The 19,017-nt window shown below is 42.0% G+C and overlaps 1 protein-coding gene across 2 annotated transcripts; it reads right to left on the bottom strand.

The window, feature by feature from the left end:
- Window positions 1-670: 670 nt before the first annotated feature.
- LOC306942543 (putative carboxypeptidase X1) lies at window positions 671-14,217 on the bottom strand. 2 transcript variants are annotated; one of them, XM_079528518.1, is made up of 13 exons: window positions 13,829-14,217; window positions 12,530-12,639; window positions 10,473-10,612; window positions 9,883-9,967; window positions 9,314-9,464; window positions 9,089-9,177; window positions 8,406-8,529; window positions 6,083-6,279; window positions 5,145-5,324; window positions 4,236-4,530; window positions 3,242-3,381; window positions 1,739-1,841; window positions 671-1,537 (listed from the first exon to the last, which is right to left on the bottom strand). In XM_079528518.1, exons 1-13 carry the CDS (start codon window positions 14,190-14,192, stop codon window positions 1,209-1,211), a joined length of 2,307 nt encoding a protein of 768 aa, XP_079384644.1. In that variant the 5' UTR covers window positions 14,193-14,217; the 3' UTR covers window positions 671-1,208. The 2 variants fall into 2 exon arrangements, with proteins under 2 accessions (XP_079384644.1, XP_079384645.1); XM_079528519.1 differs by lacking the exons at window positions 12,530-12,639; window positions 13,829-14,217 and having other exon boundaries at window positions 10,468-10,484.
- Between the last annotated feature and the right edge of the window lie 4,800 nt (window positions 14,218-19,017).

Here is a 19,017-nt window from a genome sequence, read left to right as displayed (position 1 = left end):
TTTGGAAGCCAATCTTAGCCAATCAGGATGGAGTCTGAGAAATCTGAAAGACCCGCTTCGTTGAATGGCTCTAGAGAGACTGTGTACCAATTTGCGTGATGTTTGGACAAAATCTGTAGGTGTACTGTCCAAAAACTTGTTTTGCACAAAGCGGCCTCCTGGTGGCGCTATAACCGGCCGTTCTGGAAATTCTGGGGCAGAGGTTCATCGTTGGCATCCAGGGAGTGTGTGTGCAAAATTTGGCATCGACCGGGTTAACGGTGCCGGAGATTAGCTGTTCACAGACGGACGGACACACGGACGGACGGACGGAGTGCAAAACATACTCTCTCCTCCCCATGCCTTCGGCCTGGTGGAGAGTGAGACAACAACCAGCAGTCTACTGTAGGCTTCAACACTGCTGTCAGCAACTTTTGATTATAACAGATTCCCTGTGTGGCAGTGTGAGGAGGCAGAGGGGGTGTTTCAAAATGTACCACAGCATAGAGGCATATGGAACATAGCTGAGCATAGATCTGTCTACTGTATTTGTGCATTCTCAGACACTGCAAGCTACCCTGAAGACATCATATAATGAACTACCTTCATTGTTGTCCAATTCCAAACTGATCCTCCCAAAAGGCATAATACATGGGCTTGATAATAAAGATTAGAGACAAAAACGGCAATGGATGTTGTATTTGTCTGTGATATTTATATGGTTCTGGTGGACTAATAGTCATTGTAAAATATAAGTACAGTGTTAGAAAAACATTTCATTTATCAGACCAGCTGATACTCAATCACTCGATCCTCATACCTCATCCCCAAAGCCTTTAGCAAGAGGATAACATGGATACTGCAGCGCGTAAACAGTTCATTTCCGAGACATTGTGCTTCATTCAGAATCCACTCTGTACAAGAGTTTTGAATTAACACTGAGGATTGTGTTGTATACAGTCCTGAAAAAAGCACCAGTATTGTGTTTTTTGCATTGCTTCACAACTTAACTAACAAAATCCACTAAGGCTGCTGTTTACTTGCCTAAATATACTGAGAGCTTGAGCACAACTCCAGTGGTTTTAATAGGGTTATGCTTACTGCGATCAATACCTTAATTTAGTGTGAGGCATTTGCAGGACCACTTTGGTGTGTTGCCTCAATAGGGATATGACAACTGTATTTCTGTGCATGTAAATGCTAAATGCACTCCTTCACCCAGACACTCATCATGCCCTCTTGGCTCTTGCAGAGCGGGCTTTCCTTTGCTGCTGTTGCTGGCTCTGGCGCCTGCGATTGATAGCCTTGGTGCTGACACGCAGCTTACGGAGCCTCAGGGCACGAAGACGCAACTGAAGGTCCTGAGGAACCTTCCCTCCTTTAGCCCTGATGTCCTTCAGCCTCTGCCTGGGCGTAAGGGTTAGATTGAAGTCACAGATGGTGGGGCGTGGATCCATGCCCACGCGGCAGCGCCGCATGGAGGGGAAGTAGCCCTCAGCCCACACCACCACCTTGTACTCTCCCGGGTTTAGTAGGCGCCAGTAGTCACCGTCACCCGCTACAGAGATGACAGGCAGGGGACACACAAGATTTATTTAAAAACAAAACATAAGGAAGAACCTACTTCAATGAGAACAAACCTGCAAAAAATGGATGCCCAACATCCCATACATAAATCATTATGAATTATCTTTGTCAGATGTATCTTTTAAAATGCATCACAATTTTAATAGAACAAAGAGGTAAGGTAGGATTCTACCTGATCTGATGTCATGGTCGTGGCCTTCAACCTTGATTATAGCATCTTCTATTCCTTCTTTGGTAATCTTGTCTCTCACCACACCCTTGATTCCTCTGTGAACCTAAGTGGAGAGTAAAGATTTGAACGCCAATCGTTCAAAGGACCACTAAACCCATTTCAACGTCATAGAGCAGTGGTTTTCAACCCTTTTCATATCAAGGCCCATTGTTCTTTTTGGCGTTTGAGCCACGGACCATAATTTGATGACATTTAGCCTTGTAGACCCAAAACTAAAGAATGTTGTTATCGTTGGATAAGATATTGTCCACAATTTTTCCAAATTCTCTAATTGTGTAGACTTCTTATAAATGAAAGGAGAATTCCATGCTAGAAGGCTTTCTTACCTTTATTTGTAGTTGTTACGGTACGTCACCACCAAAGAGGTCCAGGTGTTATTTTGTGCAAAAGTGCATTATTGGCTATTTCCCCTAATATAAGCTCTCAATGGGGGTTGGGTTTTTGTGCTAATTCGCTTATTTCGATGGAAATAAGCGAATTAGCACAACTCCCCAATGCCCCATTCAATTCAATGCAATTCATTGAGGGCTTATGGTAGGAGAAATAGCCAATAATGCGCTTTTGCACAAAAATAGCACCTGGACCTCTTTGGTAGGGACAACTACAAAAAAAGGTAAGAAAGCCTTCTAGCATGGAATTCTCCTTTAAGTAATGCAGATGTTGAACAATAATGTAACTCTTGAGAGTGTAAAATCTAACCAAATGGACCCTTACTGTTACACTCTCAAGAGTTAAAGATCTGTGAGGGTCCATTTGGTTACCAACTCTCCATCATTTAGCTGGGGACTACCTGGAACCCCCTCAAGGACCACTGGTGGTTCCTGGACCACTGGTTGAAAACCACTGTTATGGAGTATATTTGGTCCTCATTAATGCTCGTCATAAGATAACACCATTTCTGTCTACTCACTCTGTGTCTCAGAGGAGAGCTGTGGACAGTTCAGAAACCTGCCGACCAATGACAGGGGTCATAAATAGGACCACAATGGAAACAAGTCCCCAGGATTTCTTTGTGTTATCCTTTTAGCCATAATGTCTGACTGTGCCTCGTGCTATTTACATTTCTGACTAATAAAGTATTCAATCAATCAGACAGACAATCAGTAGGCACGTTTGGTCATTCAAACAACATTTACATTTTTTGTTGGTAACTTGTTCTTGCATTATTATTAATGCAAGAACAATGGCTTCTATTTCAGCATACTAACTTTCATTTCCTTCTAACTTTCTATTAGCTTGAATCCCCAGCTTGTTATCCTCATCAATGTGTGTTGTTAATGGTAGGCAGGTTTCTGAACTGTCCATTGTCCACCTCTGAGATACAGACTGAGTAGATTCAAATGGTGCCATTAATGGCCATTAGACCAATTATATGAAGACAAGGTTGGTGAAGTGCAAGTTGGGAAGGAAAGGGTAGACAATGTACCGACACAACTGACTGACCTGTTCCATATAAACCAGTAGAGACTCTTTGTTGTTCTCCCACTCAATGGGAAGCTCACTGACATGAGGGAACTTGTCACAGGACAGCTCCACTGTCACCTCAAAGCAGTTGGTGTGGAGGTAGCTGAAGTCATTCATACCTGCGGGAAACATACACTCAACCATCACATAATAGAAACGCGGGGTACAGGCTTAGTACGTTAAGCTTCAGTTGTAAATATTGGTTTCGTTATAGCACTCTTGTTTATATAAACCGGAAGGCGTGTGTGGAGGAGAGTTCATTTAAGTTCATTCCAATTCCTTTTAATTGAGTTCAGTATAACAGTCTCTGATCTAAGTATATACATCTATGACATATAACTGTAGTGAGAGTAAGCTTGTTTTGGAGCTGCAGCCTGTGTGTGTACAGGGAATTTTTACAGCCAAGTTGATGACAGAGAAAAACGTTTAAACAGATGTCTGGAATTAGTTCATATTACACTCATCCAAGACAAACAAACAAGAATACACCAGGGATCCCTATTTGAAAAACATGATGAAGTCTGTACAGTACATGTTCCTTACTGACTGAAGATTCTTAAGAACCAACACAGTACAGTACATACAGTACATTCCCTTGTTTTAAGAAGGGAGTGTTCTGTATGTACTCTTTGTGACCCCCAATGGAATGAGTTGTTTCATTCCAAAATGAGATATCCATCATTTGAAAGAATACAAACATGACACATTTGGACAAATGTAAATTAAGCAACATTAAATCTCACTGTTGACTATGATCTTTCATTATAGGATGTAAACTCCTATGGGTTCATTTGTACAAAGTCAAGAGTTAACCCATTAAGACCTTAGGCCGATTCTATGAATGCCTTCTAAATCAGTAGTTCTCAAACTTTTTCGTGCTAACTGTCAAGGACTGAAAATGAATGTATTTCATATACTAGCTTTTATGTACAAACTTGTATGTAAGGATTTGACTGTGTACTAAGGTACTCACTCCCAGGGACAGTGTGCCAGGCCCCTCCGTTGATAATGTTGTGGTGCTGCTGGAAGTCTTCGTAGTGACAGTGGCGGCGGTCAGGATTGGCCATCACCAAGTTGGTGGAGGCGTAGACAGTGGCGAGCCAGCGGAAGAACCCGTCGTCGGTTGACGGGGTGTCTTCCTTGGGGATCCAGTCGCGAGTGCAGTCAAAGGGATAGGTGACCACCAACTCACCACCATGGAGGTTAGCGCTGAGGACAAAGGGGATGTTCTGCATCCAGTTGATGACTGCGCGGGTCTCAGGCGCGACCTGAGAAGAGTAAGAGTAAGCGTTAAACTGATGAAGTATCAGCTTGAATTATGTTTGTAAGGTTCTGCTTTATTGGAGAAAAAAGGGATTGAGATTCCTGTCCTTGAAAAAACGAAGGAAAAAAAACTAACAATTTCAAGTTCAACAATAGAACTGGACTGCAACAGATGTTTGGTATTAAAATTTGAACTCTTACTATAAAAGAATCGCTTCTTCTTGTTTTACGAGCAAAAGCAATTTCTTCAGCTCTGAATAGATTTCCTGTTCGAAATATCTAATATTGCTTGCATGCCACAGAGGGTAACACACATGATTTTAACATTTCAAGATGTTCTCAGATTCCCTTGAGAAAGAATTATCTGCATGAGCGGATTCATCATAAGCTGATTCATTGATTGTTAGTGCCTATTCTTATATGGCATATATTGTATAAGTTTAGCTGTTTGCTGCCAGTACTACTATTGTGACAGCAATACGACTTAAAGCCATGCTACTCATATGCTGAGTCGGCAGTGCCCGGGATCGAACCCATGGCCTTGGTCGAAAGGCGAGCGCTCTACCGACTGAACTACCCGGACACAAATAGGGTTTAAGTAGTTAAATAACTGACTTACAAAGGCATCTTCTTTGGTGTAGTACTCTGGAATGGGGATGTAGTGGTTGGTGACTTTAGATTTGTCCACCGCCATCTCCTGAGCATCCCACATTATGTTGTTGAGGTCAGGGAAGTTGTGGTTCATATCAATCCCCTCAAAACTGTACCGCCCATGGGCCCAGCCAGCCAGTTCTGAGCCCTACGATCAATCAATCACAATCATGATTCATGTTAGATAACAACTTCAATTTCTGCATACGAATTTGACTTGATGCCCCAACTTGGTAGAGAGGCATATTGACAGTTTAAATAAATGTACAGCTCATACATTGTGCAAACACTAAAATCTATCTATAAATTGGCTGTTTTGTTGCTGTCTCAGTCAGGACGGAATCTCCCCAAATATGTCTCCCTTCCTCCACATATTTTCAATGTTTTCACCATGAATTAAAAAATTCTGGAAGTTCCAGACCCACAGGAACGCATCCAGGGTGCCGGACCGATTCCGGTGAGCCGCCCTGTGTCCGAAATGGTTGAGAAATGACAGAGTTACCGTGTGGGGGTCCCTCTACTGTACCCTGTACTGTACTGTACTGTATTGTACTGTACTGTACTGTACTGTACTGTACTGTACTGTACTGTACTGGCACACCCGAAATCACCATATATACAGTTAATATGTGCGTGTGTGTTTGTGTGTGTTAGGTTACGCACAGGTGGTGAAAAACAACCATGCTGTTTTCGTGCTCAGACGCACGCAGCCAGCCAGCCACCCACCCAGCCAGCCAGCCAGCCAGCCACCCACACACATAGTCACTTAAGGAAGTGGTTGCACCACTTAAAAATAAATAAAAATAAATAAAAGTTGACTGCCCTCTCATTTTGTAGAAACGTCTCTACTGTCCAACTCCTAAAGTCTGTCTAATACCATACTCATTCATTATCTCCTTTGTGTACCAGCTCATATGCTCCTTCGTAGCCATCAGGGTTCATGGAAGGCAGTAGGTGGATTCGTGTTTTAGTCACCAGGCGCACAATGCGCTGGTTGCCGCCTTTGTATTCCCGGCACATGTACTGCATGAGGTTGAGCAACAGCTCTCGGCCAAGAGCCTCATTCCCATGCATCCCTGCCACGTAGCGGAACTCTGGCTCACCTGCCAAGAGGGGCAATAGAAAGCCAGTTACGGGATGTTTTTACTAGTGGTTACCTACAATGTTAGAAAGGTGGCAACTAAACAGAATATTGTGATCTTTATTAACTATTCCTCTGTGGCAAAACAAAGAAGATCCCTGATGGGATCAGTGTTCATTTGATTAGACTATAAAGAGCTGAAGAGAAACAGAAGAATCTCTTGATTTGCACTCCTGGGTGAGTCACTAGTCCAACATGAGGCTCTGTTTGGATTGTATAAATTGTGGTTATTGGCCATATGTGTATTAACTGACCATGCCGTCTTCCACTGAATTTGACTTGAAATGAATGTGCCTTGCTCGAATTGTTGCAACCATACAAAACGAAACTTGCACAGTAATTCACTACATAATGAGACACAAGTCACACAAAACAACGAAGCATCTGAAAGCCGGTCTCTTTAGCTATTGGCAGAAGCCCAGGAGCACATTGGGAACGCATTCAAGGATTCAGATAAGATTTGGCAAAAGCGTGAACTACAGCAACTTGCCAATGATAATATATAAAAGGATAGGCCTAGCCTGAATATCCTGAATATTGGCATATTATGGGCCAAGCAAAACAGAAAAAAGAAAGAAAAGAAAACTGGTATATATATTTTTACCCTGGGACAATACAAAAACAATGACACAAGATTATGATGATTCACCTTAGTTTGGTGTGCAAGGTAAACTCACATGCAATCCACAGGTGCACATTAATGCAACCCACTTAAAGCAGATAGGGTTAATAGGCGTAATTTGGTCCAGCCCTGCCTTAAACTTAGACATACAGTATGGTTAATTTGTCTTGGCCTTTACCATCAGAGGAAAACTGTCAGGACACAGTTTCTAGAGACAAGTCAGACCTCTCTGTAATTCAATAAGATTGGTGGACTCGTAAAATACAGTATAGTCCTGTAAGAATCTAGACTCAATAAGATGCCCATAAAGACATGGGTCTTTTATTGATGAAACCTTACTGATGATGCGGAGAAATAGTGAGTCCAAACACTACCATTGCCCATAAAAAGTCTGCACCGGGACCTAATTATCCATGAAACCACTGTGAATGAGACTCAGCTGTTTGCACATACTGTATAGCCTACATTCTCATTCTCTCAGATAGAAAAGTAAATGTAAAATGTGTTCATGTCTTTGAAGTTACCAAGTAGACTAGCTGTACTTCTATTTACACTTTGGCACAAGTTGAGTGACCACAACTAGCTACCAGACAGAACAGCCAAGTTATGGCGATAATGCATTTTTATTTTAACTCATTTTAACACAGGAACATTCTTGATTCTGATGGTGTATACATAGTCTTGAACTATTGAATTTGAAACCATAATCTGTTTGTTTATTTGAGAGGCCTTTTCAACAGGACACTGCAGGGTTTGTTATCCAGTCCTGCTCTATAACTCAGGCTGTATAAACACAAGGGGAAGTTCAACTGGGCCCCTAAACAGCCACTATCAGAAGAGAATGGAGGAAGCAGTTCATCCCAGGGGCTGTTGAACTTAAAGCAACTTGACTGGATAACCACTGAAGCCATATTTTATACTTCTTCGCATAATGGTGTCACATGGTGAAAATAAAAAACGCATTCCTTTTTTTTTAATGTTTGTCTTTGTCTATAATGACATGCCCAAAACAGGGATACCAGGTTGAAAGTCATTGGCAGAAATAAAATGTTTGCACATAGAGGGACAACATTTTTTACTGGTTAGGAAGTGCTATCAACTTGCAACGAAATCACTCAAACATTAGGAGTTACTAAAGTTTGAAACAAATTGGTTATGGATAAATGTGGAGCTTTTTAGGGATTTTATTAGGGAGCTGACAATTGATTGAATATAGGCTAATAGTTTATTTTGCAAAGGGGAAAATTCCCCCCATTCTGTGTTGCCTAGAACTGGAGGTCTGAAAAAAATCAGTCAAGATGTACTGGATGATGTACTGGATGTAGCCTTCTGCAAGAAATAATATCATACTACTAAGTTTCAGCCTGGCATTGTTTTTTTGGTCCCTGTTTGTACTGCAGTGATCTTGCCTGAGGTTCCTGTACATCCTCCTGCTAAGAGAAAACAAAATAAACAATCCATCTTACCAAGTTCATGCTTGCCGGGGTTATCTGAGATCTCCATAACGTAGAGTTTGAGGCCCATGTAGCTCTTCCCTATGCTGTAGATGCGGGTGATGTCAGGACACTCATCGTTCACAGACTTCATAAGCTTCAAGTGAAAGGAGATAGAAACCCTGTCAGTGGGAGGGCTAATTGGAAATGGTAGTCTTGTTTTGTTCGAGGATCAAAGAAGCGGATCCCAGACAATTGAGCTTGCAACTTGAAAATGTATTGTCTCCACCAGGCCGAAGGCATGGGGAGAGAGTATGTTTTGCACTCCGTCTGTGTGTGTGTGAGTCCGTGTGTGTGTGTGAGTGAGTGTGTGTGTGTCTGTCCATCCGTCCGTTACCAGCTAATCTCCGGCACCGTTAACCCGGTAGATGCCAAATTTTGCGCACACACTCCCTGGATGCCAACGATGAACCTCTGCCCCAAATTTTCCAGAACGGCTATCATTCTATCGTCCGTCATTCTATCGTCCATCCGTCCATCTAATCTACAGCAGATGTAGATTTGTTCCGCAAATCTGCAAACGCTCTGGACTCTGAGTCAAAGCTTTGGCATTATCTTTAGAAGGCTAATGGCAGTCTGTTATGGTCGCAAACCATGTTACTCATCATGCATGTTTGGTCTGTGGTCTCTCTGTGATTGAAGAGGAACTGACTAACCTTTCGCATCTCTTTGTAGTTGTGATGCCTGAAGTCCAGATCGTCTTTTGATTCCCGTTCTGTGTCTGAGTAGTACATGTCATCTGGATCTATGAGGAAGCATCTGTATATCACTGTTCAATGGGATATCTTCAATATAAACAGAGATAATCCACATTTACCAAATAATTTCATACCAGAGCTCTGAAGTTGAATGTCTTAAACAAAAAGGGTTTAAAACTATACCAGGAACACGACAGCCAAGTATCTCAGCCCTGAGGCAGATGGTGCCATTAAAGTACCAGGTCTGAGGGTTGATGCGGATAGAACGGGCCACGGTGGGAACAGGGAGTAGTGCCAGCACTGGAGTCTCTGGGTCCTCGTTCCCTTTAAATACCTGCACAATGCAATGTTACATCATTAAACACTATATGACTATTGAACCAATTGAAACCTAGTGTTCCTATTTTGGGGTGAACATTCAGCAAAAATAGCATATCTACAAGCTCACAACATGCCGTGTTGTGAGCTTGCAGATCAGCTATTTTCAATGAAGAGATAATATCTCTTCATTGAAAATAGCTGATCTGCATATTATGATGTTCATTAGAGGGGGAAAAAGGGGCAGACCAAGCCCTAGGTTGACCACGGTCAACTAAGTAAATAAATAGTTTAGGTGGTTATGGGAATATTCAATGTGGGATACAAAGTATATAGAAACTTAGCATGGTTGTTGCAAATAGTACGGTTGGAGGAATAGTTAAAAAAGCCAATAAGATAACTATGTACAATAATAAAGAGGTATTCACACATACCGCCTCCTCTGTCCCATTCATACAGGTTTCCCAGTTCGTAGAGTCATTACTCAGCTGCACCTTGTATGTATGGACCCAGTCCCAGCTGTAACCACACCAAGTCCAAGAAATTAAAACCTCATTAAGCAAAATAAAAGCATTTTTTGTGATGGGCTCTTTCCACTGACTCGTCTGTGATTGTACAGTACCCTACAGTGCAGTACTGCTTGTATAGTCAGTGTTGTAATAGGTAGTAGTCGAGTTCAATTACATCAAATTACTAAATATATTTTTACTATGATTTACGATAACAACCTTATGTAAATAATGAGCTAATTTCCTAAATGTCATATTGGGAAATAATTATCATCATTACATTTGGTCAATGGAAAGTTTTTTTTTCTCTCTCTTTTGTTCAGTGTTAACTCTATTGAATGCTATACACTTGCAATAGATGTTTTTGTTTAATTGTTTGTTTGTATTTACAAAAATGATTTAAGTTACCCATAATAATTGATCATTGGTAATATTACTCAATATGAACAGGTTTCACTGTTTTCAAATAGTTTTGGAATTCAACTCTTGGTATCTTGACCCTGATAGTACCTGACCTCCAGATGGAGTTCCTGCCCTGCAGGATGACTCCGGTGAACATGGTCAGGTAGATGGCGTCCAACTCCAGCCACTGGTTCCGATCTTTGTACTCTGCACACCAAGCTCCATCATACAGGTCCCCGTCTTCAATGCCTGACTACAAATGCAAATGCAAAGTAATGATTAAGTTAAATGTATATTATAATCTAGATTTCAAATGAACGGGGTGCCTGCCTGTTGGTTCAGCCAGTTGCAGTTATTGCAGCCGGGCTGCAATAACAAGTGCTCCTCGTGAGCCGCCAGGATTACATTACATTACAGTCATTTAGCAGACGCTTTTATCCAAAGCGACTTACAATAAGTGTATTCAACATAGGTAGGGAACAAAAACTACTAATCACCAGAAGTCTTTAGTGCATTTTCTGCAAAAACAAGCAACCAAGAGTATACCTAGTGCTAAGGTAAAAGTGCAATATATCAGCTACCTATTTCCTTAAACAGATGAGACAAAATAGCTAAATCAAATGAGCATGAGCTAAAACAATTAAGTGTATCGACTAAACAAGATCCAATAAACGATACAACAATAGAAAACAAGCGTTCGTACAACTAGTTAACAACAAGTAGGTCAGGCAGAGAGGAAGGGTAGTGTTTCCTGAAGAGGTGGGTTTTCAACCTGCGGCGAAATATGGGCAGTGACTCTGCTGTCCTAACATCAGTGGGGAGTTCATTCCACCACTGTGGGGCCAGAACAGAAAAGAGTCGTGACCGTGTGGATCGGCCAGAAGGACCCTTGAGTGACGAGGCAATCAGTCGCCCCGAGGTGGCAGACCGAAGTGGTCGGGCAGGGGTGTAGGCATCGACCATAGCCCGGAGGTAGGAAGGAGCTGTTCCTTTCACTGCCCTATAGGCTAACACCAGGGTTTTGAACTGGATGCGAGCCGCTACGGGGAGCCAGTGTAGAGAACGGAGAAGGATGGTTGTGTGGGAGAACTTGGGGCGGTTGAACACCAGACGAGCCGCAGCTTTCTGAACAAGCTCCAGAGGTCTGATGGCAGATGCCGGAGCACCAGCAAGGAGGGAGTTGCAGTAGTCCAGGCGGGAGATGACGAGAGCCTGGATGAGCACCTGGGCTGCCTTCTCCGTGAGGAAGGGGCGAATCCTCCTGATGTTGTAGAGGAGGAATCTGCAGGACCTTGTCACTGATGCGATGTTTGCCGAGAACGTCAGTTGATCGTCCAGGGTCACACCCAGATTTTTCGCAGTCCGAGTTGAGGTCACCACAGCATTATCAATGGTGATGGCCATGTCTCGGTGCGGACAGCCCTTCCCCGGGAGGAACATCAGCTCGGTCTTGTCCAGGTTGAGCTTCAGGTGGTTTGTCGACATCCACGCCGAGAGGATCTGAGTTAAAATCTGATTTCCGGGTCTTGTATCGCATGTCTCTCCTCTCTCTGCCATTGGCTTCCTATCTTTCTCTACTATCTTATCTAACAAATAAAGAATATGAATGCTGAAAAAAGTTACTTAAAATATATATATATAAATAAAGTAAGTTAAATTAAGATTATTATACCAAGGAAAGTGTTCTGAGAAAACAAATGCATGTAGTGTGGTGATTGACCAATGCATTGGGGCATTGTTGTGTTAATATGTAGGCTACTATAGTCGACAGTACAGTACAGTACAGTACAGTACAGTACAGTGCAGTACAGTACAGTACAGTACAGTACAGTACAGTACAGTACAGTACAGTACAGTACAGTACAGTACAGTACAGTACAGTGTATATGCAGTTATGTTCAGTAAATAGTAAGTATTTATTTTCTATGTATGTGAAGTAATGTAATGTGTTCCCAACATCCCTGTCTTTGAACAATTTTGATAGACTATTTCTCTCCTGTGCCCCCCCCTCTCTCACACACTCTACCTCTCCTCTCTCTCTCTCTCTCTCTCTCTCTCTCTCATGCACTCACACACACACACACACACACACCTTTCTTAGTATCCTGACTCCATAAATGGGGTAAAAAAGGCAGTAGACCATGATTCTGAGAGAATAGCTTAGACAAACCTGAATGTTTAGCCTGCCCCTATGAGGGCCCAGCCCTGGCCGTTGGAAGGAAGATGCCTGGAGCTGGCTGTCCTGAACCCGCAGGGACTCCAGGCCAAGTGGAGGGCAGTCTGGAGAAGAATGAAAGCATTTAGCAGATACCATCTTCTGTGTGTGTTGTCTTTCTGTGCTTGTCTTAGGGATGCAATATTTGGTGGCAAACAGAGGCTGAAAAACAGCACACCATTTGCTGCTCCCATTTACTTCAAGTACGTGAAGTAAATGCAGAAAATGGTGTGCAGACTCTTTTCTCTTGAACTAGGGATGCAATATTTTACATTCAAGTAAAAACTATTCTGGTCAGACTGCTGAAGGGTTAAATACCATCTTTTGGTTGTTCTGAGTAAGCAACCTCACAGTCTGATAGTATTAGACCATTATGTTCTCACTCCCCACAAGGTCGTGGGGAGTATAATAGTACTGAGTGAGTTCCATGGAAGGTTTGAGGAAACCACAACGCAACGCCCCCCTACCCCCACCTCTCTCTCTCTCTCTCTCTCTCTCTCCCTAAGTTGGGAGTCAAGGAAAGTGGACTTGCAGATAAGTGAGCCTGTGCAAAAGTATGGACAGTGTATGCATGTAATGAGACACCGCCGCTCAGACATGGGTCAGGAGAGTCAAGTCTAAGCAGACTGTGGAGAAAACCCACAGGATTTATGGCTTTGAGATCAATAACAGGAGGATATGCTAACAAGATCAAACGCATTTTGTCTCTTTCAATGAAGAAATGAGTTCAGTTGCATTCATTTGAAATAAAACTATTGTGGTACCTGGAATCCTGTTTGCATTTGACATCATCACTACATGGGTATAGCATGGCATGTGAAAATCCTCTCTCACACAATCTTGATAAATTGATTCAATATGCTTTGAATCCAAGACAAATGTGTATTTGTTGGCTGACCTGCACTGCATGCCTTTCTAAGTTGTATAATTTATTGTTTATCTTATTTTTAAATAGGCTACATCTGTACAATTCCAAATTTTGAGGATTTTACATAAACAAGGCCAATAACAAACCAAAATGAATGCTTTAATAGAAAGGCAGGCAATTAAATAATGTAGCTAGGTCTCTGTTGCCTCATGTTTTTAATTCAGTAGATTTAGGCTGTAGACAGTTTTATATGCAAAGATTCAATTAACGTAATGTAGGCTAATTGCTTTTATAATTCAAATAATTTCATTTTCTAGTTTTCCCGCAAATTAAAAATAAATACAAAACACAAAAGGTCAAATATTAGTCCCCTGAGTCTGACCTACCCAGTGGTTTTGGCGCATCCTCTGTCTTGCTTTCAGTAGCGTCGACTTTCTCCTTATTTTCAGGGGTTTCTTTACCATCTTTTTCAACGTTTATCTTGACGGTTTGATTATCTCTGACAGTAGTGGTGAGCATCTCTGTCGCTGCTGTAGTAGGTATCGATGTCCATCCGACTGTGCTGGTCTCTTCTTGATGTATGGAAGAGTTCATTATTGTGACAGAAACAGTCCAATCTGAAGTTGCAGCTGTAGGTCTACTTGTGTTAAAAGAATAGCTACCAGACGTAGCATTAGTGATCAGTGCTCCTGTCTCGTTAAAACCTGTCAGAACAAGTATTGTAGTCCCAATGCACAATAGCCTTTCCATCTTTCTCTTTGTTTGGTGCAGGCTCAGGCTGCGAAAATGGTTCAACAGATGATGACAGTCACAGTCAGACCCGAACCGCGCTGCATCAACCTCCCCAACCCCACCCTCCCCAAATTCCTGCAAAAACCGTAATCCATAAAAAACAAGCGCATGATTGTAGTTTACATTATATTATGTGTGGTTATAAGCTTGAGGACACGCGCACATCTTTCACGTCAAAGCTTAACACATTATGTATAGCCTATAGGCTTTTATGGATATCCCTCCAAAGCTGTTATACACAATGTTTTTATTTCCATTCTTTAATTTCTTTGTCACTCAGTTCATTGAGTTTATTGTAGCATTAGGCCTAGCCTACATGAGGACATTAGTGCGTTAAAATAATAAAACATGTAATTCTTCTCTCATTGAGAAATGACATTTATCTGTCTGGATATCCATTCTCCATGGAATGTAAATATAATTTTCCACAGCTGTTAGGCCTATAGCTAATTGGCTAATTGGCAATTAAATAACTCATAAATCATAAAGCAACATATATTGAGACCTATTGACATAGTGGCTAATAGTATGAAAACTGTCTGAAAGACTTAAACCCCATTTGACTGCAGACCCTCTAGGTCACCAGAGATTTCGACCCAGGACTATTCGACCCGGACCATTCGACCCGCTCTCGACCCGCTTGGACCTGACTTTTCGACCCGGACCGCGAGAGAGAGAGACAGAGAGAGACATAGAGAGAGAGAGAGAGACAGAGACATAATAATAATAATATGTACATTGATTTACCAAACAATTATTGTGTTGGTGTTTTTATTTACCAAACAATTACAAAGCTAATAGAGGCTAATGGAGGCTAAAGGGAGCCACCCACAGAGACACAGAGACACAGGCCATCAACGATCACATTCCTAAGGCTAGCAGCCACCATCCTCATCCCCATAGCAGAGTATGACGTTTTTTGCTAGTGGGGTTTTGTGAATAATCACATGAAGTATAAAAGTATGATATATAAGAAAAGTTATAGCTATAATGGTAATGCCTTTATTGATTGTATGCTGTGATTTGAATACACTATATTTTGTCATTCAGTCATAAAGTGACGTTCAGTCTACACATTAGCAGCAGCTCTGTGTTGTCTGACAATTATTCTTGCACTCATTTTATTCTCCCATATAGAACGACACAATGTAACATAGCTCTGTTTACACAATGCTGTACCCCCCTCCAACTGTATATGTTCCCCATCTTAAATCCTGAATATGGAGAATTAGGCATCATATATGAGATGCGAATATTATAATTGGGATTTCATTTATATTGCATATTTCATCTTACTTACATTTTGTTTACAAGGTGAACCCTCTAGGGGTTACACCGTTTGTCTGTTTTTATGTTTTGTGTGAGGACTGCGGATGAAAATTAGCATCTTTGCTAATCCCGGTGTATTTACGTTCATGTGACGTTCATTAATATGCTCTGTCCTGTCTAAATAAACAAATAAAGTAAAGTAAAGTAAAGATAATTCGACCCGGTAAAAACGGGTCGAACGGACTCGAATTTGCGGTTGGTCGAATAGTCCTGGGTCGAAATCTCTGGTGACCTCCCTCTACTAGTGTATTTTCTGTTTTCAGTTATTGTGGGGAAAGCTTTACGCGTTGTGAGCTTGTCGATCTGCTATTTCCTGCTAAAGCCTTTCCCACAATGAGGATGCTGGGGTTTAAGTGGCATTGCTGCACAATCACTGGCATTTTACATAATAACAGTAACACAGTATACTAATCCAATGGTACAGCTCAATTTAACAGCATGAAGGGACATAGCCTAGTACTACAAACAGTCTGTTGCTGGAGCCCACCACATGCAGCCCATAGTTCCTCTGTCTGCATCTTGTACTGGTGCATTGTTTTCATTGTATTCTTTGACCACTGAATTAAGTAAATGATTTTGTCTGCCAATGTTTTGTTTAACATTCTCTGCTCCAGTCCCGCCAAACCTTGGCCATTCTTCCCTGGACATCTGCCCTGCCTCAGGCAGCATGCACAATAAAATCTTACGAGTCAAATGAACACTCAGGATTTTGTAGTGTGGTCTCAATGTTATTGTTTTGCTCCACTGTGGCCTCTGGCTCCTCACTAGTGTAGTCCTTGGACATCTTCTACAGAACATCTTTGTAGTCCTGGAAACATTCCCTATGAAACACAGAGTGTGACTCTACTGCAGTGGACAGTGGTTCTCAAACTTTTTCATGTCAAGTATCCCCAAACCGATAATTAGTCTGCGGACCCCCATTTGAAAAGGGGTCAGGGACCACGATAAGAGAGGAGTTTTACGGATCAATTCTCAACCATTATTATTTCAAGAACCCCCAGTTTGACATGCATTAATCTACGGACCCCCATTTAATGGCATTTCTATCTCTGGGACCCCAATTTATACAACCACTGTTAATTTAACTCCGAGTTACAGACCCATTAAGGGTCCATTTGGTTCATAACTAAGTATATTATCTCTAATTTAGCTAGGGACCCCCTGGAACTCCCTCAAGTAGGTCTACCCAGGGCCGTGCAGAGAGCACTATAGGGGGGCAGGGGCTCAAACTCCAAAAAAGGGCACACGATTTTTGGGGGTGGTCTTTTTGTGGAGTCCTTCCCTTGTGCCATTTCATGTCATTGGACAGTAAAATAAGAAATATGTTGTCATTAGTCTGAAACTAAAACTGACTGATGGCAGATTAAAAGATAATTCATTATGATAGTGGCATTTATCATTACTTGTCAAATGTTCGTCTTGAAGGGCCAATGGCACTTATTGGCCCCCACACAAGCCCTTATTGGTCCCCCACACAAGCCCTTATTTGCCCCCCACACAAGCCCTTATTTGCCCCCCACACAAGCCCTTATTTGCCCCCCACACAAGCCCTTATTTGCCCCCCACACAAGCCGTTATTGCCCCCCACACAAGCCCTTATTGCCCCCCCACACAAGCCCTTATTTGCCCCCCACATAAGCCCTTATTTGCCCCCCACACAAGCCCTTATTTGCCCCCCACACAAGCCCTTATTGCCCCCCCCACACAAGCCCTTATTGGCCCCCCACACAAGCCCGTATTTGCCCCCCACATAAGCCCTTATTGGTCCCCCACACAAGCCCTTGTTTTCCCCCCACATAAGCCCTTATTGGCCCCCCACAAGCCCTTATTGGCCCCCACATAAGCTCGTATTGGGCCCCCACACCCCCCCCCCCCCCCCCCACACACACACACACACACACACACATGTCCTTATGTGGCAATTTAAAAAAAATATATAATAAAACTTTGTTTTGCCCTTTCCATCGAACATTTTTTAAAAATAAAAAGAATAAAAAAATAAAACTTCTTTTTTAGAAAGGGCACTTTCTGCAAAAGGTCAGGTGCTCAAGCCCCCCTAGCCCCCCCCCCCCCCCCCCCTCTGCACGTGCCTACCCCTAGGGGTCCCGGGACCCCACTTTGAGAGCCAATGCTCTACTGTACTAACCCTTTTGATAGCAATACAAAATCTGACAGCCAATGTATTTTGGTTCTAAAGAGTCCCTTATAAAAATAAGTAATATTATAAATGTCTCTTTTATTTGTAAGATGAAGTGCCTTTGGTATCTCAGTTTTTAAATTCACTTAGTCCTTACTCAAATCACTGTTTCAGCATTGTAGACAATGAATCAAAGAATTCATCCTTGTAAGGTTGTTCATGTGTCAACCTTGTGAATTGAATGTCAATTGAGGGAAATGGTTTGTTTTAAAAGCAATTATCGAGTCTAGTATGGCTGATTTAACCCAAAGGGCTATTGAACTTGCCCCCAGAGATGCACACAACACTCTCCTGAGGTCCACTTCCACAGAAGGAGCCCTGCCTCCCTGCCTGTGTGAGTGGAATCCTCTTATCCCCCCCACCACACTTTTTTTCTGTAAATATATATAATAATATTTATTTTGGTGTTGTTGCTGATGTCATGAAGATGAATTGAGTACAATGGACAACAATATCCTTTTACTTTAGCATTTTGCCTACTGTTTTCAAACGGCTAATAAAGTATTTTATCAATCAATCAATGCTTCTAATGAAGCATGAAACAATCAATCAAATTACTATAGGTTCCTCCAGCAAAACATTATAACAGAGGAAATATCAGTACATTCAGTAGACGTAATTGTTGAGATAGGACAAGTGGTGAAAGGAACAGGGTCATGGAATGGAATGATTAGGAATTGTCTCAGGAGTTACTGGTATGTGAGAAAATACCAACTGATCAATCATGAAGAGTATACCGCAGTAGTGCTCCTGTATATATTTAGTGTATTCAATAATCAATAATCTTTTGTTTCAGATAACATTGTAGACTACAGTGTAGAGACAGAGGATACAGTCAGGTACCCACTATTCTGGTTACCAAGAGGATCAGCATAACTGAATTAATAAGGGACTGAAAATGAAGAGGTATCAGCTTTGGCACAGGAAGGTTTCTTAATATAATAATGTATTAATGATAAATTATAGTAAATACAATGCAACATTTTGCTGGCTGGTCTGTTAGGTTAATTCATTTCACTGCAGGAGTCACCAAAATGGAAAGTTTTAACAGTGCTAGTCCGTCAATTCCTTCAAATGCTGTTTCCACATGGGATTTTGGTCCCAACTGCCTGCCTCTAGTGTTATGGAAACCTTCAATGGTGCTCAGTCTGCAGTGCAGTCTTTGATGCCACACACAGCCAACTTGCCAGCCTTGCCTCTGCTCTGCAGCTTTTTTGAAAGTGTGTAGAAATAGTGCATTAAACATCAGATGGCCTT

The sequence above is a fragment of the Electrona antarctica genome (genome assembly GCF_951216825.1).
Source record: "Electrona antarctica genome assembly, chromosome: 18".
NCBI classification, from domain to species: Eukaryota; Metazoa; Chordata; class Actinopteri; order Myctophiformes; family Myctophidae; genus Electrona; species Electrona antarctica.
This window is presented reverse-complemented; position numbering and strand designations above follow the sequence as displayed.

Bases quoted from the DNA above. Each gene is read 5' to 3' on its own strand.
- LOC306942543 (XM_079528518.1), bottom strand. From the start codon at position 14,192: ATGGAAAGGCTATTGTGCATTGGGACTACAATACTTGTTCTGACAGGT. The intron at 12,640-13,828 runs GTAGGTCAGACT...ATTCTTCTCCAG, and splicing joins GGATGCGCCAAAACCACTGG to ACTGCCCTCCACTTGGCCTG. The intron at 1,842-3,241 runs GTCAGTCAGTTG...CTCTCCACTTAG, and splicing joins TACTGGTTTATATGGAACAG to GTTCACAGAGGAATCAAGGG.